The following is a 25,095-nucleotide window of genomic DNA, read 5'->3' as shown; positions in this document are numbered from 1 at the left end:
ACTAAGTGTTCAGTGCTCTGCTCTTGGCTTCCAAGAAATCACTTACAGTAGTTATCTTCTTCTTAGGCTGTTTCCTCTTGGTTTTCTTCACAGGTTTCTCTTTTCCTTCCTTCATCTTAAATTCTGATGTTACCAAAAAATTCTCTCCTAGGTCTTGGTCTTCTGGAATCTTTATATTGTTCTCGGATTTTCTCACTTGTTGCTAAAGCTTCAATTTCCCATCTGTTTGCTAACGACCTTAACCCTATCCCAGGGAGCATCTTCTCTTAAATGTCCCAAGGAGATACTTGTCCACCCCTCTGCCTTCCCACTCCTGTGCCAAGCCGGCTCGTCCTTCTGCGTCCCCCGCCTCACCATCCCCCATTTTCCCTCACCCAGGAGTCCGGGTAATCCTGCCTCTCCCTGCCCCACACCCAACCCTAAATCTCGTCCTATTAATTCATCCTTATCTCTCAACCTGGCTATTTTTTCACTTTCCAATCATATCTTTTCTGGATTACTGCCCCAGCTTCCTAACTGGCTTTATCCCTGTCCAATCTATTCTGCGCACTGCAGCTAGAATAATCTCTCAAAACTGCAAATCTGTAAATCCTTTCAAGCTTCCCAATTGCTCACAAAATTAAAGTTTAAACTCCTATTCATGGCTTAACATCCTCAGTGACCTGGCGCCGCTTCAGCTTATCTCTTATTCCTCCTTTTCTCACCCTCAAAGCTTCAGCCACTTTCTGCTTGAACCGTTCTTTCTCCACTCTGGCGTTGGCAGGCACTTTCTCTCCCCTGGGTGGGAAAGCCCCTCTCCGCTCTCCAGAGGCCCGACTACTCTTTCCTCTTCTAACCTTGGCCAGGAAGTCACTTCTCCTGCGAAGCATTTTCTAATCCCTAAGGCTCCTCCAGTGTGCCCCCAGAAGACCCTGCACTCACCCTGTCTCGGTATTTATTTCCCAGTGGTGTAAAATGGCTTCTGGCCTCCTCTACTGACTGTTAGCTGCAACGAAGGCAAGGCCTGAGCCTTCTCCACAGCTGTGACCCTGGAACCCAGCATATGACTGAACAGGGTAGACAGACAATACATGTCTGAGGAACTGAGTGTGTGGAAAGATGGGGGAGGAAGCAGGGGAGGCTCCCGTGGGGTCACCGCCATGGGGAAACACATACCTTACCCAGCTACGGCTGGCTCCAGCTCAAGGGAGCTGCAGAACAATAAGCTGAGTGAGGTGCCAAGGCCATCATCCAGAGAAGAGAGGCCGAACAGCCACCCGACCTGGAGAAGAGTCCAGAAGCCGGAGCATGGGGCTGTGGTGGGGAGAACAGGGAGCCTCGGGCTAAGGCTGCCCTGGGAGAGTATCCGGGCAGGCTCTAGGCAGTCTCTGTTGCACTGGAAACATTCAGCTGGGTTTACAGGCTGGAGACGTCACTCTCCTTGTTTATCAAAGTCCTGGGTACCAGGAACAAAGCTTCCTCAAAGGAGAGGGGGACAGATTGAATCCTGTCCCATGGGATTATCAAAATATGGCTCAAGCACTATTCTGGATCTGCGCTGTGCAATCCCACAGCCCCCAGCCACTAGCAACCCAAGGCTCTGTAGCATTTGAAAAGTGTCTTGTCCGAATGGAGCTACGCTCTAAGTTTAAAATACACACACGATTTCAAAGACTTAGTATGAAAAAAGAGTGTAAAATATCCCACTTGTAATTTTTTTACATCGATTATATGTTGAAGTGATAGTACTTAGAAAAATTGGGTTAAATAAACTATAGTATTAAAATTAATTTCACTTGCTTCTTTTACTTCTTTTGAATGTGGCTACTGGAAAATGAAAAGTTACATATATGGCTTGCATCTCTTTCTATTGGACATCATCGTCCAAGGTAGTTACTGGACTTGAACTATACAGAAATCCATTTTAAAATCTCATCATTAGGGTCAAGCAATGGTTTCCAGACTTGGGGATTTTTTTTTTTTCATGGCTAAAATAAAATATAAAAAAGTTATAGAGATTATTATTAGATTTCCAACATTTTATTTTGCACGAGTTTCTTTAAAATTCTCATCTACCCTCATCATTTCACAAAAGAAAGGATGTCTAAACACCAAAGAAGATCACAATCTCAGAAAAACAAAAAGTCCTTTAACTTGCAAAATTTAGCTTGAAGAAAATCTCCCTGTCTCCTCTCCCCTCTACTCCACAGATCAGACTGGCACTAATTTACCAACGGGCATCTGAAGCTACCACATGAGGCCGTGTTGTACTAAATTAGCCCAAGCCTTTGTCTGAACACCCTCAGCAGACAACCTATACACAGAACCTGAAAGACAGGCCTTTTCCCAATCTTTGCTCCGGAGCCAGCAGCCCCAACCCTGTTCTTTGGTGTTGCCGATGCTAACAAGCCTGTATGGTTTTCCCCAGCTCTGTCTCCCATTTGTCCCCCACGGCCCTCCTCCTGCCTGGGCTGCCACTTGCCAGCAGTCTCAGAGCACACACACCTGGACTTAGGGACTGTGTGCTCTTCTGGCTGCATTTAGGGACCTCTCTAAAAGAACCACTGCTTCCCTATGCATCAAAGCTCCTTTTCATTTTTCCAGACAACTAATTTGGTCTCCTACGCTGACCGGTCCCTTAAGGTAAGGGGGTGGCTGAGGTCTGGAGGATGCCGTGGGGAGGCAGCTGCTCCTTCTCTCCAGAAAGACGAGCAGCTCCCTGGAGGCTGCGAAGAGGCTTCTCTTGGGGCGCTGCCAGGACCCGGCCGGTTGGCACCCAACACCCCCAGATGGCAGCTGTGGGCACGCAAGGGAGTGTTCACACGCAAAGGCGGAGCCTGGCTGGGCCCGGGAAGTGTGGAGGTGGGCCAGGGCTTATTTTTGAAATGTTTCCTGAAAAAGATTCTTTGATGTGTGGGACCAGGGCTCCTTCATGTCTTATTTTAACCCTGGTTGAGTCACATTACACCCTAGTAATAACAGGTAATTTATTGGACCCTTACAATGCCCCGGGTACTCCTCCAAGAGCTTTAATTCCACGATACCTCGCTCGTTGAGGAAGAGACCTGAGGACCCCAGTCAGCAAGCAGCAGAGTCTAGATGGAAACCAGATGGCCTGGCCCCAGGTGTTGCCCCCAAATGCTCCACAAAAACCTTCTGATGGTCACCTAGACTCTGCTCCCGAACCCTTATTTCATATGGGCCTTTCTCTCGGCCTTTTGTCTTCACGAGAAGGCTGCATGCTGGAAGGCTCTGGAAAGATGGAAAACCACAGGGCTGGGATGGCCTTCACCTGGTAAAAACCGACTTCTGCCCTTGATATTCCCTGAACTATTTTCATGATACATCTCCGACTCTCCAGGTAAAGGATCAGCCAAGACCCATTGCTTCCTTCTACCTGAAGGGGGGAAATTCCTCCAACGGAAGCTGAGACGTGTCCTGTAGCCTAAGGACGGCAGGGATGCAGACAGCACGCTGAGCTGGGCGGTGGTCTGGCTGAAGGCCAAGTGCCCTCAGTGGAGAGAAATCAGCAAAAGCAGGGCCCTGCACCTTCCCAGAGGCAACCCTGCACCAAATTCTGCCTCCATCCCCTCCTTGAGCTTCCACTCCCATTTCCCAAATCTGGTTCACACTCCTGGGCCTGCACATTACAATGGCCTCTTGACCCTTCTTCCCACCAATTCATTCCTCCCAAGCTTTTCACACTTGTTTTTCTAAGATACCACTGTACACACGTGACTCTCTCCCCTACCTTCAGGAGCTCCCTGAAATTAAAACCCAATTTCTGAGGCTGGCACTCCAAAGCCTGTTCCCTCCACGCCAACTCTGCAGCCCTGCCTCCCAGGGTTCCTGTCGGGGGCCTCTGGCCCTGCTACCTGCCCCCGGGGTCCCTGCTGCTGCCCTCCCCCCAAGGGCTGCCTGAGCTGAGCTGCTGGCTAATGTTTAGCTAAGTCTGCTTCCTCCATCATGCTTCTCCCAGGCTGCCTGGTGTCGTTATTTCCCTCTCCGAGTGGCCATCTTCCCAGGCGGAGCTGCCACGCTGTGGACTGGGCCCACTCTTCCACATGTTTACCATGGGCAAGCTGCTCAACCGCTGCGAGTCGATTTTCTCTTCTCTAAAACTGGGATCACAGTGAGCTGCTGTGAGACTCGACTGAGAACAGAGTTAGGTGTCTTCCAGGCGCCAGGGGAATAGTACAGTCAACAAGCGTTGGCTGGTTATGGAACAGGAGTTGTGTGCTGACACAGAATTATTTTTCTGGTGAAGCTGATCTTAAATTTCCCACGACTTGATTTTCTCCCCTGGTGACAAGGATTTGGTCCCACTCCTGTACCCCCAAGCCCTGAAGTTTCTAGCAGAAAGTTTGAGGATAAACTAACGAGGTGCTTTTCAGTCCACTCCGCTGACACTGATGCCGAGGCTGGGTCCTCGGCCCTGTGCTGGGCTCTGGAAATGCAAACACAAGTCCTCGAGAGACTCGAAGTCTGGGATGGGAGACAGGGAGTAAACTGATGCTTGTGACTCAGCATAATAGGTGAGTAGGCGGGAGCAGGGGGCAAGGAGGAGTCTGAGGGGTCAGGATGTTTTCCCGGAGAAGGGACCCCTGCCCAGGATCCTGGGGGCTGGAAGAGCCTCCTAAGCTAAGCCAGCAGCGACGACATGGGGCCCTGAGCCATCCCACCCGGTCCGGCAACTGCATGCCCCGGGCTGCCCAGGGTGGACGTGCTCCCAGAGCAGCGGCGAGAGACACAGCGGGGAGCATGAGCCAAAAGCCACGGCAGACGTCCAAGAAAGAGGTTCCGGGTGAGGACTGATGTGTGTGAGTCTGGGAAGCTCTCTGCGGTGGAGGTGTGGGGCTGGAGTCAGGGAGGAGGCAGGTAGGGGCTGCTGCAGCCACCCAGGCCGGAGGGACAACAGCTGAGCATGGCAGCAGGGCCAGGGCCCAGGAGACATCTAGCAGGCACACTGAGCAAGATGCGGGTGGGAGGAGACTGTGGCGACACCAGGGGTTTCAGCTTGGGTTAAAGGGGGCACAGCAGGACCTGTTATGAGATGGAGCACACATGGGCAAAGCAAGTGCATACCACATGCAGGGATGGCCCCTGCAGGCTCAGTGAGGTTTGCATAAGGAATAAACAATGTGTCCATTTGATGAACCAAGGAGGAGAGAGGGAGGAGCAAGGAAGCAAGAGAAGAGACACAAAGAAGCCAGCTCCAGCTAGCTCAGGGCCACTGTGAGCGCCAGCTGGCGTCAGGGGTAGGAGCAGCTTGCAGATGACAGGGTCACACAGACAGGAGGGGTTTCTGCTGTTGATTCAGGGCCCCTGAGGATAACCGCAAGGGGCATTTACTGATCTTGCCCCGCAGTAGCAAAGAGGCAAACCTTGGCTGGCTGAGGGACCCCATGGCCCCAGAGAGCCCGTCCTTTGTCACATCACACACCCTCAGCTATTTTTCCAGCCGGCCCAAGGGCAGAGGGAGGCCCATTTGCTCTTGTCGCTCCCTCCCACCGTCTCTCACCCGGGCCGTGCAGGAAGCTCCTGCCGCAGCTTCTCCCCCGCACAGCTGTCAGCTCCTTGCCTGCTCTTTTCATCTCTTGTCAAACCCATTTCGTGCCCCGGGCCCCTGACCCTCTACCACTCCCTCAGCTGGCCTTGGCTTCAATCCCTTGTATCTTTAAGTACAAATTTCACCAGATGTGGCACTGCAATTGCTTCGTTGTTTTTTTTGCTTTCCAATATTTTAAGACAGTTTGACATTCAGACGAGCCGAACGTTTGGCAACGGGAGCCAAGGCTGAGGCGGGCACGACTTCCCTCCCCGCGCCCCTTCTCCCACTGCCGACCGTGCTCCAGGCTCAGCGCGAGCTCACAGACAGCAGCCACGGCAGCCTGGCTCAGGGGTGGGGGCGAAGGGGTGCTGGGCCAGGACCTCTCCAAAGCACACACAGTGCCCCTTTCTCTCCGTGGGAGCTGCCACCCCCTCTGCTCCCAGCCATGCTTTGACCTAAGGAGACGGTGCATGGAAAGATCACGGGTCTGGATGTGAATGCTGACGCAAACACCAACTCGAATTTGGCTACTAATAACCACAGCAAACAGTCACTGTGGGTGCATTGGGCTCAGTCAGGAGGCAAGTGGCATTATGATCCCATTTTACAGATGAAGAAACTGAGGCTGGGAGAGTTGGAGTAACTCAGCCAGGTGCATGGCTAGTAAGTGGCAGAGATGCTTGATCTCAAAACTCACAAGTCAGGCGACACGGCCCTGCCACTTAGCCAGTCATCTCGCCTGGGCTTTGGCTTCCCCCTCTGTGAGATGGCAACGACCGACCCAGTCCCCCAAGGGACTACTGAGGGCATCATGTGAAAGAGATGTGGAAGTGCTCTGTAGAGTCTTACCTATGTCAAAGGTATGATGATTCTTATTCTGAGGACTTGGGAGTTTCCCCAGGTCCCCCAGAGCCACCCAAGTCAGCGCGCCTGGCTTCCTGCTGGCATTCGAGGCTCGTGGGCTGCGTCACACCAAGCCAGCACCCTCTGAAACGCTGGGGGGAAATGGCGACTGCACATGACTGTGTTCTTGGTTTTAATGGCAAAAAGCCCACGTGTCCCAACACCTTCGTCTACTCTGAGAAATGTGGGCCGGTGACTACTGCATGCAGCAAAGTTGCCCAAATCCCCGAGATGTGCCAACTCCAGGAACGAACAGCTCTGCTGTCGCTGTGTTTAATACATCCCGGGGCTCTCAGCTGAGTGAGAAGACAGTGGCAAACCAGCTTCCATTTGTATCCCGGCCTGGGTGCGGCTTCCACTGAGGTGGAAGGCAGGAAGGGACGGGGACAGCCCTGCAATCAAACGGACAAGGCGGCCATAAAAAGGACAGCGCTAATAGTTCTGCAGGGCCCTCAAGCCCTGTTAGGAAGGAAAGTCTGTGAGAGAAAAGATTAATCCAAGGCCTTGGGGAGGGGAGACGCCGCTGAGATGGAGGGCGGCCGTTGCTGGAAATAGCTTCCAATCTGATTCGGCTCCCCAGCCAGTCGCCACGCAGTCTTCCTGGCAGAAGTATTTTCAAGCCGGCAGACAGACTGGACGTGACCCAAATACCCATCTCTCTCCTCCCACGTGGGAGGACACGGACACCCAGAGAGCTGGAGTGGGGGGTGACACCCTAGATGGAACCCAGGTCTTCTCAGCCTCGGGCCACTGACGTCCCGTCCCACCACACTGCCTCCAGACATGGGACAAAATGCCAAAAGCACTCAGCTGAGAACAGGTCACTCAGAACGGGTTTGTGCTTGGTACTTGGGCACAGGGCATGAAAGGTAAAGGGAGAAGGGGCAAAACACCCAAGGAGGCACTTCACCAAAGAGGAAACTCAAATGGCCAATGAACTACTGCAAGGCGCCTGACTTCCCCAATCAACAGAGAAAGGCACATTTAAACCACAGTAAGACGCCACTACTCGGCCCCCAGAAAGGCAGAAAAGAAAAAAGACGGTGGTCGGGAATGAAGACATGGAGCACGGAGAAGCTCATACACTGGCCAGGAGTGGAAACGGTTCTACCCACTTTGTTCAACTGTTTGACACATCTACAAAAGCCCCCAAGGATATACCCTACAGAACCACATGTATGCTCACCAGAAGCCAAGTCGACGATTATTCATGCAGTTCTATTCCTAATGACCCCAAACTGGGAAAATCCCAAAGGGGCACAAATAGAACAGATTTATTTACAAAGTGCAATGTATTGTAATCTATTCATACCAAGAAACACGACACAGCAATGAGAATGAACAAACCAGATCTTGCAAAAATGTGGATGAGTTTTACATGCACGATTTTGAGTGTGGGAGCCACACATAAGGGTGCATGCTGTGTGACTGCATTTGTCTTAGGGTCACAAACAGGCAGCAGTAATCTATGGCGTTTGAGTCAGGATAGTGGTTACTCATGGTGTGTACCGACTGGGCAGGCGCACGAGGGCAGCTTCTGACAAACTGGTAGCGTTCTTTCTCTTAATCCAGGAATGTGGGTGTGTTCTCTTTGGAAAACATCCACAAGCTGTAGACTTATGAAGCATGCACATTTCTGGAGGTATGCTGCACTTTCATAAAAAGTTTACCTAAGAAATGATGGAGAGATTCTGCTGTTAGGGCAGATTTTGGTCTTGCAGGCAGATTTTAAAAGCCACTAAGTTCTAAGAATTCAGTACAGCCTGTGAAATACGCAGAGATGGCCAAACTCAACAGTGCCACCTTCTCCTCTTGGTAACGCCACCCTTTCCAGTGCTCCCATAGCACTAAAGAGAACACACCAGAAGGCAGAGTACAAACCCAGGGTCTCCTCTCTAGCCCTCTTCCCCGTCCTTTAGAAGTGCACACCTGAAAACCAGATTAAAAGGAAAAAAGATAATCCAGCAGAGAGAGAAACACTATGACATCCCCCTTGGTGTGTCTGAAACCCTGATCCCGTGGCCAGGGCTGAATTTCATGGGCCGCTGAAAGGAACTTTCCTCCCATAGGAAGTGATCCCTAAGGTGGAAGGTGCTAGCTGCCTGTGGAAGGCAGGCAGGGAATTCCCAATTATCCACCGGTGCGATTTACTCACTTGGGGAATTGAAGTTCCGGGAGACCAAAGCTTTGGGTCTGCTTCGTTTACTGATACATCCCTTAGAGCCTGACACTCAATAATTTGTAGAATGAATTTCCCATAGCCAAATATTTAATTCCAAATCAGTTTTGCATCCTGGGCCCTGACCACACGCCTGCATCTCTTGCCACTGGGAGCTCCCTCAGGCCACGTGTGGTCAAGGAGGCAAAGCCAGGGAGGGAGGGAAATCTGCCTGCAGAGCAAAGCCTCTTAGTTCCTTTCAAAGCCAGACAAGGTACTTCTTAGCATCCCGGCCCATCAGGATTTGGCCAGGGTGACAGGACACCAGATGACACTACCGATTCATTAGCTAATTGAAATATGTTATTTTAGTGCCTCCCAGCAAGGCTAATGTGTAATCATCAGACCATCTCAATCGGGAAACCTGGAATTCTCATACATCATTTTTTCTTGCCCCACAAGCACAAGTAACACATACAATCACACTCACTTGCTGAACTTGGACCTAATAGGGCTCTTATGTTTGTGATAGCATGAAAAAAACATATGGGCTTAAAATCGGAAGGCTGGATTTTGAGTTTCAGCTCTAGCGCTGGCCAGGTGTGTGTGACCTTGCACAAGTCCCTTAACCTCTCTGAGTGTGTGTTTCCTCTTCTAGATATCTGCTGAATCTGCTAGGCCTGCTCTGCTGCCCAAATCTCTGCAGCTCAGCACTGGTGCTCTGTCCTGAACCCAAGCAATGAGTGTGGGGTGAAGGAGTCAACCTCGTTCCCAGGACCCCAACAGCCCCTTTCCCCCAGGACCAATTCTTGCTTCTCGTCTCTCATGCCCTACCTTAGAACAAATTCTCCAGTGTGAGCCCTCACCGCATCCCAGCCCCGAGGACACCAGCGCCTTAAAGCCAAGATCCCATATCATGCTCCACCCTTTAGGTCACCCCCATGTTGAGTTCAAATTTTGTTCTATACCACTGCCCACCCTTCTCTTGGGGCAGGGCACCCTGCTGCTCCCTGGCACAGTTTTGCTCAGTGCCATCTTGGTCGCTTCCCTCCAGCAGGTGGGTGCTGGCCGCGGTTGTATTGCTTACTCAGGGCACCTCCCGGGGCTGCTGTAAAGACGGATGAGGCAATGGCAGGGTGAAAGTGAAACCATCCCAGTGTTTACCAAATTAACTCTAAGCTCCTTATCCTGAATTCAAGACTCGGCCACGTGACCCCAAGCTTCCCTTCCAGAATTATCCCCACCCCCTTCCTTGTCTCCACTATCCCCCCACCCCAAACTGGGCTGCTTCCTACAAAACACCATGACCCTTCCACCTCCTCCTCTTTGCTTCTACTATTCCCTCACTTAGAATACCTGCCCCCTGCTAAAATCCCACCTGTCTCCTCCAATTCCAGCCCAGGCCATGTCCTTCCAAAAGCCTCCTCTCTCCCATTCACCTGTAAATTCCTTCTCCTCCTCAGGCCAGCCTACTGCTGTTTTGCTTTCTTCACAGGACAGCTCCTAACTCCTGTGGTTTGCTACATGGCCAAGATAGAAACAGTTACACCCAAACTGGAGATAGGCAGAAAACGGGCACATGGAAATTGAGTGCAGGAAGTCTGTGAATGAAAACCAGAATCGAGGTTACAGCCTGGGTGCGATTCACATTTGAGCACAATACCCTGTCCCATGTCCATCTCCCCCACTAGACCATGAGCTCTGGAGTAGTGGGGACCAATGCCCAGCACAGAGCTTGGCACATGCACGTGCTCTGTAAGTGTGTTGAATAAACGAATCAAAGAATGAATGAGGAAATGAATGAATGAATGAGATGCAAAATCCAAGGTCAAAGTTGGTGAAAATTAACTAGAAAACAAGGTGTGAGTGCTAAGGCAGTTTGTCCAGATGAATTCCCATCAGCAGGCTTTGTTGCGGCTAGCCCCCTCCTGAAGGCTGAGGAGTTGCCCCTTTGAGAAATCTTCCTGAAACGCAAAGGACAGGGGGGTGGCAGGAGGGGCTGCAGGCGCAGCACTGAAAGAACCAGGGTGCCAAATCCCCACTGGTAGGAAACCACCCCGAGGGGAGGCACCGTGGGTGGTTCTGCAAACAGCTGGCCAGGGCCTCGCGGGCGGGCAACCAGCCCAGTTCCCAGCAGAGCCATTTCCCGGCTGTTCAGAAACTTGTCCTGCTGTTAACTTCCTCCCCCAAAGCTCCCTGAAACTCTGGAGTGAGGCACACTCAGAGGCACCGTCAACAAGCTCACAAACTCCTGTGTTGAAAAATGGTGCACAAGAGGGACCCGAGTGTAGCAGATGAGGACGGCTTGTTTGCAAAGGCTAAGTGCTTGTGACGGGTTTCCCCAGGCCCTCCCTTCTGCCTGGATGCAGAATCACTGACTCTTTGCTGAGCTGGTAGAATAACTTTGACTCTAAGGGGATATCAGCATTTTTTATGCTTAGCCATTCCTGCTATAAAGATTTTTATCCTATTACTGCTAAGCAACGAGCACACAGAGAGAAATGATGATGGTCTTTGGCAGACATTCCAACTGAGTAAATACAAGGAGGGAGAAAGGCGATCAGAGACTGGACCACTGGCCCTTCATTTCCCAGGATGGAAAGGAGCAGAGGAAAAATGTCTTCCTGGCGAGACGTATCGAAGTGTGGAATTTTCCCTCCGGGCAAGCGATGGGCGCCCAGCTGCCGGATCATTTAACACCGCATGGGACAAAAGCTTGAAGAAGATGCTCAGGGGAACAATAGGATCCAGCAGGGGCCGAAGAAGGCAACCCCATGAGAATCCCATGGCTCCAATTCCTTCCAGCCCGCGGCGCCAGGTCTGAGTCCATCGTGCCACCTGTCCCTGCAGCCGAAGCAACCCCATAATAAGCATCGCTAGGCAACACCAAAAATGTATACTTGTTTTATCAAAACATTTCCCCCTTCTCCAGGAATGTGATTCCGTTTGACGGCTTCTCATCTGCCAGATGTTTCATGTGCTACTTGGATGCAAGCAAATCCAGCTGTTGTCAACAGAAGTGGTGATGGGAGAGAGTGGGCCACCGGACTGTTTGCTGGACCAGCCCATGCTTTGTAAGCAGCAGAAGCCCACCGGGACATCTCAGATTCACCCCACTTAGATGTTGTCTCTCCTTCTGCTGAGATAGTTCTCACAGACCACGTCGTATTCACCCCATGACGCCACGGGACTTGCCTACACTGGGGGAGTGAAGGTCTCCTCAGAATCTTGGGCCTGACGGGAAACATTAGGACTAGCCGGTTTCCTGATTCCCTGATGAGAGCGAGAAGAGCTGGAACGTGCTGAAGGCCTCGCTGGTTACCTTGTCCCTCCTCCTCTCCTGTGGCCCGAGGAGAGGAGCCACGGCAGAGACACAGCTGAAAGCCAGTGGCAGTGGGCTCCAGCCTCCAGATTTTGATAATCATGGCAAACCTTGTAAGGGGTGAGGAGGGAAGGGCAAGACCCAAAGTGTGGTGGGCAGAAGATCCACGTGAAGGCGTAGAAAGTCACTTTGCAGATCTTACTGGACGTGGGCATCACTCACTGTCCACCCCTGACCTCCACACACCCTGCCCCAGTCTTATCTTCTCCATCATCCAATACTCAAGTAAACCTGACTGCATCCCACAAAACACCACGGGCTCCAATGGGCAAAGGGCCAAGAGGAAAACGGTTCCTCTGCCTCTGTTCTCTTCTCTGTGGGGAAATCAACCCCCCAGTGCTCCGGGGCTTCTTTTCTAACACGATACCACTTTCTGACTTGCCAGAAAGAAGCCCCACGCCGGCGGGACATTTGTTCAGTCAGCACGGCTGCCGGTGGGGCGGAAACTTCTCCAGCCTTCCTCCTGTCCTGCCCCCTCCTCAGCACCGGCCCCAGACCCCAGCCAAAGGGAATCTTCAGACTCCCCAGCATTCCCATGACCCCTGCCCTCTCGGCAGCGCCTGCTCCAAGGCTCAGCTAATAGTCCTTTGGTTCAGGCGTGGTCCAAATGCATCCTATAAATCAGAATCCAATTACTGTAGTAGAAAATTGGAAGCAAATTTAATAAGCTTGGACTCCTCCCACAGGCCGTTTCTTCACTCTTCTTGTTTCAACAATGAGAATTCTTGAAGTGAAAAAGCCCTTTTCCTTTAATTCCCTCTAAGCCTCCTCTCCCTCTCCCTTGTGTGCGGGCCCCAGAGCTTGAAGGAGAGCCAGGAGCAGCTTCTGTGACCCCTCTTTCCCCTCCACCCATCACACAGGTGGTCACTATCTTTCCAGTCTTCCTCTCCCTTTCGCGTGTTCAACGTTATTTACTGAATTCCTAACGTGGCCGGGCACTGGGGTGGGTGCTGCATGGTGTCCCTCCCCCTGGAAGGCAGTTAGGTCAGAGCCTCAGCTGCAAGGCATGATGGGAACACAAGGGTGGAAGGGGGATGTGGGCAGAGCCTGTGTCACTGGGGTCAGGTCCACTCAGGAGCCAGTGGTCATGCGGTCAGGGGTCGTCCCTCAGTAGGAGCTGTTGGGCGGTGGTGATGCTAACTGCCAGGAGGATGGGGGAGGTGGGCCCTGCAGTTGAAGGAACTGGGAGACGAGTGGGGGGCAGGAAGGAAGCAGAGAAGCCAGACACACAGCGGGTGAGAGCTGCAGCAGTTGGGGGGGGAGGTGGCCTTATTCCAGCCCCCCACGCTGGGGTCCCCCTCCAGAGCTTCTGATTCTGTAGTTTTGGGGCAAAGCCCAAGGATTTGCATTACTAACAGGTCCCCAAGTGGTGCAGAGGCTGAAGCTGCTGGTCTGGGGGCCACACTTGGAGTGCCGCTGCTCTCTGAAGTGTGATCTGAGGCCAGGCCCCAGCCCGGCCCTGCCAAGCCAGATTCTGCGTTTCAACAAGACCCCACGTGATGTGTTTGCCCATTAAAGCGAGAAGCACTTACCAACACAGTGGTTCTCAACCCTGGCTGCTCAGCAGAGTCACTTGGGGGGCTTGAAAAAGACACTGAAGCCAGTCGGATGGAGCATGGGCATCGGCATTTTTCGGAAGGTCCCCAAGTGACTCTTTAAGGAAGCCTGGTTCGAAAACGCCGAGGCTATGGTCACAACCAACACTCCACTCCCGTGGAGCTCAGGGGTTCTCGTTCTACTCGTTCTGTTTCCCTGGCATCAAGCCTCACCTTGAAATCCACCTCAGTTCTTCCCTGGGCCCCCTGCCGCCCCTGCCAACTATGCCATTCTCCTAAGGAACTCGGGGTGGTGATGCTTGTTGGGTTACTGCACTGGCTGCTCCTCTCCCCTGAGCATCTTCCGGTGCCTTAGGAGAGCCGGCCCTTCCGTTCCAGCCCTGCGGGGTCAGCCTGCCCAGACTCCCAGTCATAGCAACAACAACTGAATATTTTTCAGTGTTTTCTATACACTAGGCAAGTACTTGACGTGTATTATTTGCTCCTTACAAAACCCTAATTGGGTAGAGATCGCTATTCTTATTTTACAAAGGAGGTACCGAGAAGCTACCAGGGTCACTCAACGAGGAAGCAGCATGGCTGGGACTGGAATCTGGGCGACCTGATCGCAGAGGCTGCGTCCTTAACCCTGGGCTGTGCTACCAACCCCCCAACCCGCACCCTGTGTAGCAGAGCAGACCTGACTCCCCCTGCTCTCGGGGACGGGCTCCTGTACATGAGTCCTCGGCAGTGGTTCTCACGGAGATCTTGTCCTGCAGGACCATGTGCCCATGTCCGGAGACATTTTTGGTTGTCACAACTTGGGGTAGGTGGGTGGGGTAGTACTACTTTCATCTAGTGGGTAGAGGCCGGGGCTGCTGTTAAACATTCTGTGATGCACAGACAGCCCCCCAGACAAAGAATCCTCCGGTCTAAAATGTCAACAGTGCTGAGGTCAACAAGCCCTGGAGCCACCACCGGACACAGGACAAAACTGGGATCCAGCAGGGAGGCTGGGCTCACCGAAGGATCAGGCACTCAGCTGCTGACCTCGACCTCAGGGACAAGGTTTCCCCGAGAGGAAAGGGTTGGAAGCGGGAGAGCCTGGGGATCGAAGGTCACCACGCAACTGCGCCCATTTGGGGGAGAACCGACCTTGCTGGCAGCATCTTGAGCTCTCGTCACTGCAAGGGGGACCCAGATCTGGGGCAGCACTATCCCACACGCCGGCCTGGGTGCTGCATGCTGGAGATGCTCAAGGCCCTGGGGGGCCACCCACCCCGTGTGCTTGCCCTCACTCTCCATCCTCTTCCTCTCCCTTCCCGCTCACTCCGATAAGGTTCCATACAACCAAAGTTCTCTAACACAATCCCAGCCTCCACAGGGCACGGGCTGGTGCCCTGAGGCAGACAGACACTGACACCTTTCCCAAAGGGCCCTGCATTCTGTCTACATCTTTCTTCTCCTCTTGCTGCCATCCCAACAGATCACACTCATTTAACAGTTGCAGCACTCTGGGATAGGGGTGGAGCCCAAATCGGACCTGGTGAACTTAGATCCCCAGGATGGGCTCAGTTCATTGTCAACTACCACCATGCATGCCCGGCCCTTGTAAAACTCCCTCAGATCATAGAACCAGCCATGCTCAGGGTATCCCTGGGTACCTGCCTTCCCAGTGAATTCCTGGACACCTCCCTCCTCTGGCAACTCTCACCCAGATGCTCTAGCCCCTTTCCTGTCGAGGTGTCCCACTGTCCCCCTGCAGGCTATAGCATCTGTCCCTCTCTTGCCCACCTGCCAGAGACCCAGTGGGGTCTCCACCTTCTGTCTCCTCCCTCTTGCCCACCCTCCTAAATTTGGTCTCTGCTCAGGGAAATATAATAACCTAGTGAACTAAAGCTCTGCTGGAAGCCAAGGACCAGAGTAAGCTCTGGGCGATTGTATAGGAATAATACAGAGCTCTGGCGGTAAGAAACTTCCAGGACAGCAGAAAGGAGAGTTCCAGGAACAGCCCTCTCCGTCCTCAGCTTCCTGCGGCTGCCAGGCACCGTTGCTTAGGAAAAGGCTCAAGGGTACCTTGAGGGGAGAATTAAATTCACAGACTGTCAAAGTTGAAAGAAGCCGCAGACATCATCCAGTTGATCCCCCTTGCTTTATTTGGGGAAATTGAGTCTCTGACTTGAATGATGATAACTCTCAAGGACAGGATACATGTTGCATAAGCCAAGGTTTCCAGGTGGTACAACATTGGGGAAACCACCCCACAGCCTTCACATTTTGCCAACTTAAGCACCAGCAGGTTAATCAGCCTTGGCAGTCATGACAATTCTCCCCGCCTGTTTGTAAACCGCAGGGACCACAGTTTGAGGACCCAAGCAAATACAGAAAGCTAAGAAGCCCATAGCAGTCCTACAGCCTCTCGATTTAACATCACCTTCAAATCCCTGTTCCCCCAGCATGCCAGGCTGTCGGGACCCATGCACAGTGGCCCTCCTGCAGCAGACAGGAAACACACCCACGTGGGGCTCCGGCACTTCTGGGCCTCCCAGCTTGGAGGCCCAAGGACAGGAGCTGGGGTTGGCACTGACCTGCTTACTCTGGCCACACTGGCCTCACTGGGAAGCCTACAGACTGGATGACTTCAGGAAGGGCTGGAAAGGATGCAAAGGGTCCTTACAAAACCTCACTGTGCTGGGAAGTAAAGTCGCCCACACGCCATCAGGCCTGGCCTGAAAGTGAGGTCCGAACAAGGGGGTGGCATAAAGGAGGCTGCGTGACTGGGCCGCAATGGAAGTCGACAGCGGGACCAACCCCTCTGGATTCTCTTCTCACACAGCAAAATACGCATGGGCTGTCCAAGCCAGGATCTCTCCCAGCGACAGGAGAGACCACCAAACTGACGTCCATGGGTTTGCTCACCCTGCACTCCCCCAGGCTGAAGGCCAGGCCAGGCCAGGGAAATCTGCCAGAGAAAATCTGCCAGTGCTCCATGATTTCAGGGCAAGTGTCACCTAGGGTGGCCACTGGGTTAAGGTCAAGGCACAGGTGAAAGAGGCCCCCCAGCCCCTCCAACCTCCCGGGAGAAAGTGGGGGGCAGCAAAGAGCAGCACAGACAGCGTGAACGGCCACACCACAACCCCTTTGGTGTCCACCTGGCAGCAGGTGCTCTGCCGGCCCCAGTTCCTGGCACTGAGCTCCGCTGCCGCTCTGGCCTTTCTGCGGGGAGGGGTGCGCTGGGGCAGAGAAGTGGGAGACGGAGGGAGTACCTCGTGTTGCGGGTGTCCGGGACGGCCCGATTGCTGGAGATCCGCTCGCTCTCCCGCTGGTTGAACGCGTACCGCTTATAGGGGTCGTCCCCGATACGCCACTTCTTGGCGTTCAGATATTTCCGCTCGTCAAACTGGTCCCACGTGTCATCCCAGTCAGCATCCGGAGGCTGTGTGGCGGGAACGAGAAGTCTGTGAGAACGGCTCCTGCCCTCTGCCAGCCCCCTCTGCCCATCTCTCAGCACCCCACCCCTGTGCAGCTGTCCGCTGAGACCAGGCTTATTTCGGCATGGTTTGGCTCAAAGACGGGGGGCAGCAGGAGGCCACGGACAGACTCGTCAGTAACCGGATCAGCAACAGAACCACGACAGCCGCGGCAGCTCCCACGTATGGAGTTCTAGGTTCCAGGCCCTGTTCGGGGACCTTCACTCACACTAACTCGTGTAATTCTCATAGCACTTCCCTGACATGGATATTTCTTGCATTCCCATGATATAGATGAGAAAACAGCCTCGATGGGGTACAGGCCTTGCCCGAGAGCATACAATCAGGGAGTGGTAGGGCTGGGACTTGAATTCTAGTGCCCTGATCCCAGAGGCCAGGCTGTCCAGGAAAACTGGAGCACACCTGGTCTGTTTGGGACTCCCTGGCCTAAAAGTGCTGGCACACTAGCTGGCACACAGGAGGTACCCAGTGACTGCCATTTGCTCCACCATAGGCATGGCAGTGACGGGAAGTGGGCAATCCATCTTCAGTGGTGTGCCAGCCACCAGCCCCCCGTCCATTCCTTTCATCCTCCAGCCCACGGATCTGAGTGGTTTTAAGAAGCACCAGAAAGGTTATGTGGCTTGTCTGGGACCCTGCAGATGGGAATAGGGAGCAGCCACACGAGGACTCAGTCTCCTGCACTCCCCAGGATGCTTACAGGGAAGGGGGGGAGAGGGCCCCCAGCCAGAGCCCCAGCTGCCCACACTGGCCCTGCAGCTAACAGACTCCACACGCAGCCAGCAAGAGGTGTGGGCTTCACAGCCTCGCCAAGCTGGATGTCTGCCTTTGGTGGCCATTTCCCACTGGACACTAGTGCTACCACCATGAGGGGAGAGCCAGTCTGTGCCCAACAAAGCTCAGAACTTTGAGGGGCATCAAAACCACAAAAAGGTGTGACTTTGGGGAGAACGCCTTCCCAGAGTGTCCGCCTGCCATTGGGTTCGGAGCTGGTGCCCCGGAGCTGGCCTTGCCACCGAGGAGACACCTTGTTTTGCTCATGTGTTTTGACCCCAGTCATTGTGCACGTCTCCAAAGCTGCCTGTCTGACCAAGAAAACAGAGAACCGGCCCCACTCGGTACCAACTGGGATGCACTTTCTGCATCTCAGGACCCCAACCGGGAAGGCCCAGGCAGGCCTGGGGACAGGGGTACATGCTGGGCCCACAACGCGGGTTCGAGGCGCCGCCTGCACATTCATCTCAGGCAGCACGCTGAGCTTATCCGGTACTTATCTCCCTTTCATTCTCTCTCTCTCTTTCTCTGTTATCTCCTTTTGAAATAGCATTCTCCTGCTAATAGCACAAAATGAAACTGTGCAAACCAGTGATAATTGATTTTATTAAAGTCCTGTGATTCTGCTGCTACAGAAACATGTGAGGGGGAGTCCAGGTGGGGGCTGAGTGGGAAAAGACATGAGACTCTCAGCCCGAGCTGTGCAGTATCATGGTCTGACGGCTGCCACCCTGGCTGGGACATCACCCCAGGGCAATCCTGACTTCCCAACCTCGTGGGAAGGGCGATGGGGCTCCCATAAGCTCATTTCCCATTTAATTCATTGAAATCCTCTAAATAAGGAGCACACAGCCACAGCCCCTGTGCTAGGGAGGGGGAGACATGGACACGGTAGACCCCACCCTCTGGAGAGACATGCAGCAGAAACCCTATGATCCAACACAGGATGCGGTCAGCTCCACAGGCTGGATAACCACGCTTGAAAGCACTGAGATCAAGGGAAATGAGGGAAGGCTTCCTGGAAGAGGTGGCAAATGAGGTAGGTCTTGAAGGAGGAGTAGGGTTTCCGTGTTGGTTAAGGGAGATGGGGAGGGGAAGGTGTGTGGAGTGAGAAGCCAGGTAAACGGCAGAAAGGCTGGAAAGAGGAGATGCTGCTCAGGGGGTGTCCAGCTCTGGAATGGGGAGTCTGGAGTGTGGGCTGCCAAGGGGGCCATGAGTGAAAGCAGACCCCGGAACGAAGCCAGGGAACACAGAGGGAAGACGTGTCTGGCCCCGTGTGCAGGATGGAGTGGAGAGAAGAGAAGTAGCTGCGGGGAGGCCACTTGGGCAGGGGGGGAGGGAAGCCTGCACTGGGGACCTGCTGGGTTCCATGGGACGGTTCCTTCTGTCACCCGGGGCAGCGGGTGGGGGGGGGGAGGCACCTGCAGTGAGGCGAGGGGCTGGCGAGAGGGCACATAGCCAGAGGATGTGGGCTCATCAACCCCCCTTCTCACCACTCACATCATCTAGGGGCCCAGGGCCAGGAGGGCCCAGGCTGGGGGCGGCTGCTTGCCTGGCCATTGCCACCTCGTAAAGCAGCCGCGCTGCTCTAGCAGGACCTGCCTTCTTGGAGATGGCACCAGGAAACTCAGCTGGGATGCTGGTCCTGGGAAGCTAAGAGCCAGAGCAGCCGCCAGGCTGGCAAGAGGTATCGTGCAAACAGCCAGTTGGGGTGTCCTCGGAGGCACTGTGCCCCTTGGACTGTCACAAGGACAGAGCTCGTTTCCACTGCGCTGCACCGAGGCCCACTGAGGGGGAGCTGCCTGCACCGGAGCCTGGCTTCTCCAGAGTGATGCTGAATGTATTAGACGACAGTGAAGGTGCACCTCAGATAATAGCTATGACTATTTGAATAGAAATTTATATTTTACCAAGCAGCTTGCACCTATTTGCTCGTGTAATCCTCAAACACCCTCCAATTATATAGGGAGGGATAGGCCTAGGGTGGTTAGATGAGTCTCCCAAGTTCACAGACAGGTTGGGAGGTCTCCCAAGGTCATAAAGAGGTTGGGTGGCCCTCCCAAGTTCACAGAGAGGTTAGATGAGTCTCCCAAGGTCACAGAAATGTTGGGTGGCTCTCCCAAGGTCACAGAGGTTAGATGAACCTCCCTCCCAAGGTCACAGAGAGGTTAGATGAGTCTCCCAAGGTCACAGAAAGGTTGGGTGGCCCTCCCAAGGTCTCAGAAAGGTTGGGTGGCCCTCCCAAGGTCACAGAGGTTAGATGAATCTCCCTCCCAAGGTCACAAAGAGGTTGGGTGGCTCTCCCAAGGTCACAGAGAGGTTGGGTGGGTCCCAACGTCACAGAGAGGTTGGGTGGCTCTCCCAAGGTCGAAGAGAGGTTGGGTGGGTCCCAAGGTCACAGAGAGGTTGGACAGCTCTCCCAAGGTCACAGAGAGGTTGGGTGGCTTTCCCAAGGTCACAGAGGTTAGAGGCTCTCTGAAGCTGCTAGCTGATACAAACCCTCCCTCAGAGCCTCCCAACGCCATGGTGTGTTCTTTCTTACCAGGAACAGAAACAACAAAGAGTGTCTACTCTACTACGGGTGAGTGAGTGGATAAAGATCCCCCTCGAGGACCCGCAGAGAGCCCGTGTTGGGGCAGAACGCGTGGGCAAGCCCAAAGGAAGGAGCCGGCTGTGGCCCTCCCAGGGTCTGTGGAGGGTCACTGACTTTGCCCAGTACTTCCAGAAATAAGTTAGGAGACAGCTCCCGAGCTCTTCAATTCAGGAGCCCCCAGGTCCAGCCTGAGGGTCCAGAGCTGTCCTCTCTACCCCCCGACTTTCCGTTGGCGGCATGCTGTACCGTGTTTGAGATTCCTTGCTTCTGGCTCATGTGAACCAGAAAAGTTTCTTAAACATATCCACAAACTTTCTTAGGTTCAGGAAGCAGCTTTCCTCTCAGAAACCGAGCTCTCGGGAGGCCTGCAAGGGCCCCGTCCCAGCACCGTGCCCAGACCCGTCATCAGCTCCCACGGCCCCCAAGTGGAGCCCCCACTTTATTTCTGCTGACCAGGATTTAATCAATCTAGAGTGGGTATTTTGAAAGATGCTCTGATGCCACAGACAGAAAACAAAGAAATATCATCTGGAACTCTGGAAACGATTTTGTCTTAAATAGAAAATGTCTGATTAAGTGTGTCAAGCTCCTGGCCAAATCCAGCATCAAAAACTAACGCTCAAAAGCATATCTGTTAAGTTACTTAATTTCTTTCTTCCTAACATGGCTCCATGAGAAATCTTGAATCCCCCTTTCTCCATCCTTCCCTGAGCCTGTTTTCTCTCACTCCAGTTTCAAGCTAATTACTTGGCTCGGAAATCATGGCATATCCTTCCCTTCTGTTAGCTTCTGAAGCTGCTGCTATATTCCACTAATACTTTTGTCTCCTTCTCTTCTTTCTCTAACTTGGGAATAATAGTTCTTTCTTATTGTCCTAATTCTCTTTTTCTTTTTTGACCTCTGTGCCGGTTTGAGTGTATTGTGTCCCCCAAATGCCATTATCTTTGTGGTCTTGTGTGGGGCAGACGTTTTGGTGATGGCTGGATTTGCTTGGAATGTGCCCCACCCAGCTGTGAGTAATGATTCTGATGAGATGTTCCCATGGAGGTGTGGCCCCACCCATTCGGAGTGGGCCTTGATCGGTGGAGCTATATAAATGAGCTAACTCGGGGGGAGAAAGGAGAGTGCAGCTGGGAGTAATGTTTTGAAGAGGAGCAAGCTTGCTGGAGAGGAATGTCCTGAGAGAAAGCCGTTTTGAGGCCAGAGTTTTGGAGCAGATGCCAGCTGCCTTCCTAGCTAGCAGAGGTTTTCCAGACGCCACTGGCCATCCTCCAGTGAAGGTACCCGATTGCTGAGGTGTTACCTTGGACGCTTTGTGGCCTTAAGACTGTAACTGTGTAGCGAAATAAACCCCCGTTTTATAAAAGCCTATCCATCTCTGGTGTTTTGCATTCTGCAGCATTAGCAAATTAGAACAGATTTTGGTACCAGAGAAGTGGGGTGCTTTTGCTGCTGAGTTTGCAAATACCAAACATGTTGGAACGGCTTTTCAAATGGATAAGGGGAATATGCTGGAAGAATTGTGAGGAGCTTGATAGAAAAGGCCTAAACTGCTTTGAAGAGACTGTTTGTGGAAATATGGACTCTAAAGATACTTCTGATGAGGACTTGAGCAGAAATGATGAATGTGTTGTTGCAAACTGGAAGAAAGGCGATCCTTGTTTTAAAGTGGCTGAGAATTTGGCAAAATTGAGTCCTGGTGTCAGATGGAAAGAAGAATTTGAAAGCGACAACCTGGAATACTTAGCTGAGGAGATCTCCAGACTACATGTGGAAGAGGTATCCTGGCTTCTCCTTGCAGCTTATAGTAAAATGCGAGCGGAAAGAGATAAACTTAGAACTGAACTCTTGGGTTCAAAGAAACCAGAAGCTGATGGCTTGGAAAATTATGAGCTTCCAGGGGGTGGAATCCCAGAAGCTACAGCCCAACGTGAGGATGTAACCAAACATGGAACCCAGCCACCATTTCAGTACAAGCCAAGATTGGAAAAGGAGTTAAGCAGAAAGGATTTGTGGAAAGTCCTATTGTCTGACGGCTTTGACCCCTGTGTGCTTCATGCAAAGCCAACAGAATTTTTGCGAGATCTTTATGGACAGAGCCATTGCCAGTCTGGACTGGAGAAGACAGACAAGGAACAAACTGAAGGAAAATTTTCTTCAAAGACAGAGCCATGGAGGTTGAGGTCTGGAGTCAAGAGGTCTCGGGCTGGGAGAGTGGAGCAGCCCACACGCATGGAAAGGGTGAGTTTGCCCCAGAGGTTGAGGGTGGGCATTCCACCTCGATGCTCTGGAAGAGTTTTGCCACCTCAGGTCCCAAAGAGGGTGGAGCACATTCCCAGGGAATTGGGGAGAGCCTGGCTGCCACCACACTGTTCTGAAGGGGTTGAGCGTGTGCCCCAGAGATGGAAGGGAATCCGGGAGCTGCCCCGATGTTTGAGGAGGGTGGGGCCGAGAAGGTGGTCTCCCCAATGTGTGGAAATGTTGGAGCACTCTCGCAAGCATTTGGAGAGGACAACTAGCTTCTCAGGATTCCACAGACAGAAGCCGTTCTGGTAACAAGCTGCACCCGGGGTGGCACTCACCATTTACTGGGCACTGGTTACATGCCAGGCACTACCCTATTTTTTATTTATTTGGGAGAGCACTCTTCTCCCCTCTCCTCACGTTTACAAGGAGAAGAGGACTTTCAACCCTATCACGGGGAAGTGTGTGGATTTGGGGTCTGCTTGGCCATCCCTCCCACAGGCACTCCTGAGTGTGCTCGTCCTGGGTCTAGTTCAATGCGGGAAACAGGAAGCCTCACTTCATCCTCAGCCAATCCCACCTGTGCCAAGTCAGCTTTTACCAAACAGCCAGGCTCAGGGGTGGTAAAAGGCTGCAGGCTTGCCTAAGGTGATAAAATCAGTATTTGTTCCCCTTTTGTTTACTGACTCTTGCCTGCTCCCCTTGTAAGACTCTGGAAGGAAGTAGTGAGCGAGGGGCACCTTAAATTACTTCTAATCCTCACAAAGCCAATAAGCAATTGACAATCTTACCCCTAATTTACACATGAGGAGATGGCACAGGGAGGATAAATGATTTGCCCAAGTTCACATGACTCGTAACTGTCTGTCTCAAAACCTGTACCATCTCCCCGGTTCTCAGTGGAACCAGTTCATAAGTTGGCTGTGCAGCACTGGGGTTCTCATCCGTGTGCCGGGTTATTTCCAGAACCGCAGCCTCTGGCTTCCCAGAACAGAGGCTTCTGCTTCCAGCACCACGGCAGAGCAGACCCTCTCAGGGGACCTTTTGCTAAAATACACTAGATCCTGGAAAAGTTTCAACAAATGTTTTTGAATACACTGCTGGGCTTTCTGGATGGAAAATCCTCAACGTGGGAGAAGGGGAAAGCCAAAGCCAGAGCTAAGATAGTTGAATGGCAGGCAGAGGCAAAATGTGAGGCTGCCCTGAGAGTCAAGGTCATTGAGAAATTAAACTTTTGGTCCTAAAAGGTGGAAAAGCTGCCCCTGAGTACCCCGTAATTAAGCCCAAGAAGGGATGGAATGGTCCCAGATCAGTTGCACCCTGGCTCCCTGGAGAAGCAAATGTAAATTCTATCTGGAGGAAAGCATCTCCAATTTAGGTCCCAAGAATTCCCACAAAGCTCATCAGAAGATTAAATCACAATGAAAAATTTCTAGACACACAAGGAAACAAATCACTATAAGTGAGTCAGTGGAAACTATAAAGAACCAATTTAGATCCTCCACAGATTTCAGATACAGGAAGTATCAGACACAGAATAAAGCATAACTTTAAATAAAATGTTGAAAATATGGCATAAAAAATAGCAAAAACAAAAAACTAACAAAAATATTTGAGAAAACACCAAATAGCCCTTTCATAAATGAATAGTAAAATTACTGAAAGTCAATACTACACAGGCCAAACGGAAATGCTCATATGAAATGCAAAGGATTTTCACTTGAATATATCATTTTTATTACCTTTCTGAAGTGGCCAGGCCAATTATATCATCCCCATTTCACAGATGGGAAAACTGAGGCTCCAGGAAGAAAAGACATGTGCTCAAAACCACCTTAATTGTGAGTTGAGTCCCAAGACTCTAACCCAAGATTCTTTACCTCAAAACCCATCTTCCATGGAGAAAGACATTAGGTAAGAGGAAGGGGTAGTGACAAACAAGATAAGATTTAACAAAGGTCTTTGAATACTGAAACTTTATATAAATATATACATTTTTTTAGATGCTGGGGTGTTGGAATAGCTGGAAGGAGGTAAATGACATGATGGAACTCTAACCTACACCAACCTTAGAAATTTGTTCTATAGCCTCTTGTTGAATTGTGCTTTGAAAGTCTTCACCTTTCTGTATATACCCTTTACAGCATGATAAGGAAAGAACTGAAACTGTGAAACTGTAACCCATAACAATTTTTGAAATTACCTATTTAACCGCTTGTTGAGCTGTACCTCGAAAGTTAACAGCTTTCTGTATGTATCTTATATTTTACAATAATGGAAACAGCTGAAGTTGTGGAACTGTGACCCATGACATTCTTTGCAATCTGCTCTCTAACTGCTTGTTAAATCATACTTTGAAAGTTATCACTGTTATGTATATATGTTAAAGGTCACAATAAAAAAACGCATTTAAAAAATCCTCTCTTCCCTCCACGTCACCTGAGATTCCACTGACCCACGGGCCCACTTTTTCCCCTGCTAGGCA

General features: G+C 52.0%; 1 protein-coding gene across 4 annotated transcripts in view; it reads right to left on the bottom strand.

The window, feature by feature from the left end:
• The window catches only part of GALNT14 (polypeptide N-acetylgalactosaminyltransferase 14), a 216,221-nt gene that overhangs the window by 64,064 nt on the left and 127,062 nt on the right, over nucleotides 1–25,095 (bottom strand). For all 4 annotated transcript variants that reach the window (XM_037806884.1, XM_037806885.1, XM_037806882.1 and 1 more), the window contains exon 2: nucleotides 16,775–16,944. In XM_037806884.1, coding sequence (XP_037662812.1) covers nucleotides 16,775–16,944 — 170 coding nt within the window. The remainder of the gene's footprint in view (nucleotides 1–16,774; nucleotides 16,945–25,095) is intronic.

The sequence above is a fragment of the Choloepus didactylus genome, chromosome 17, assembly GCF_015220235.1.
Source record: "Choloepus didactylus isolate mChoDid1 chromosome 17, mChoDid1.pri, whole genome shotgun sequence".
Lineage (NCBI taxonomy): Eukaryota > Metazoa > Chordata > Mammalia > Pilosa > Megalonychidae > Choloepus > Choloepus didactylus.
This window is presented reverse-complemented; position numbering and strand designations above follow the sequence as displayed.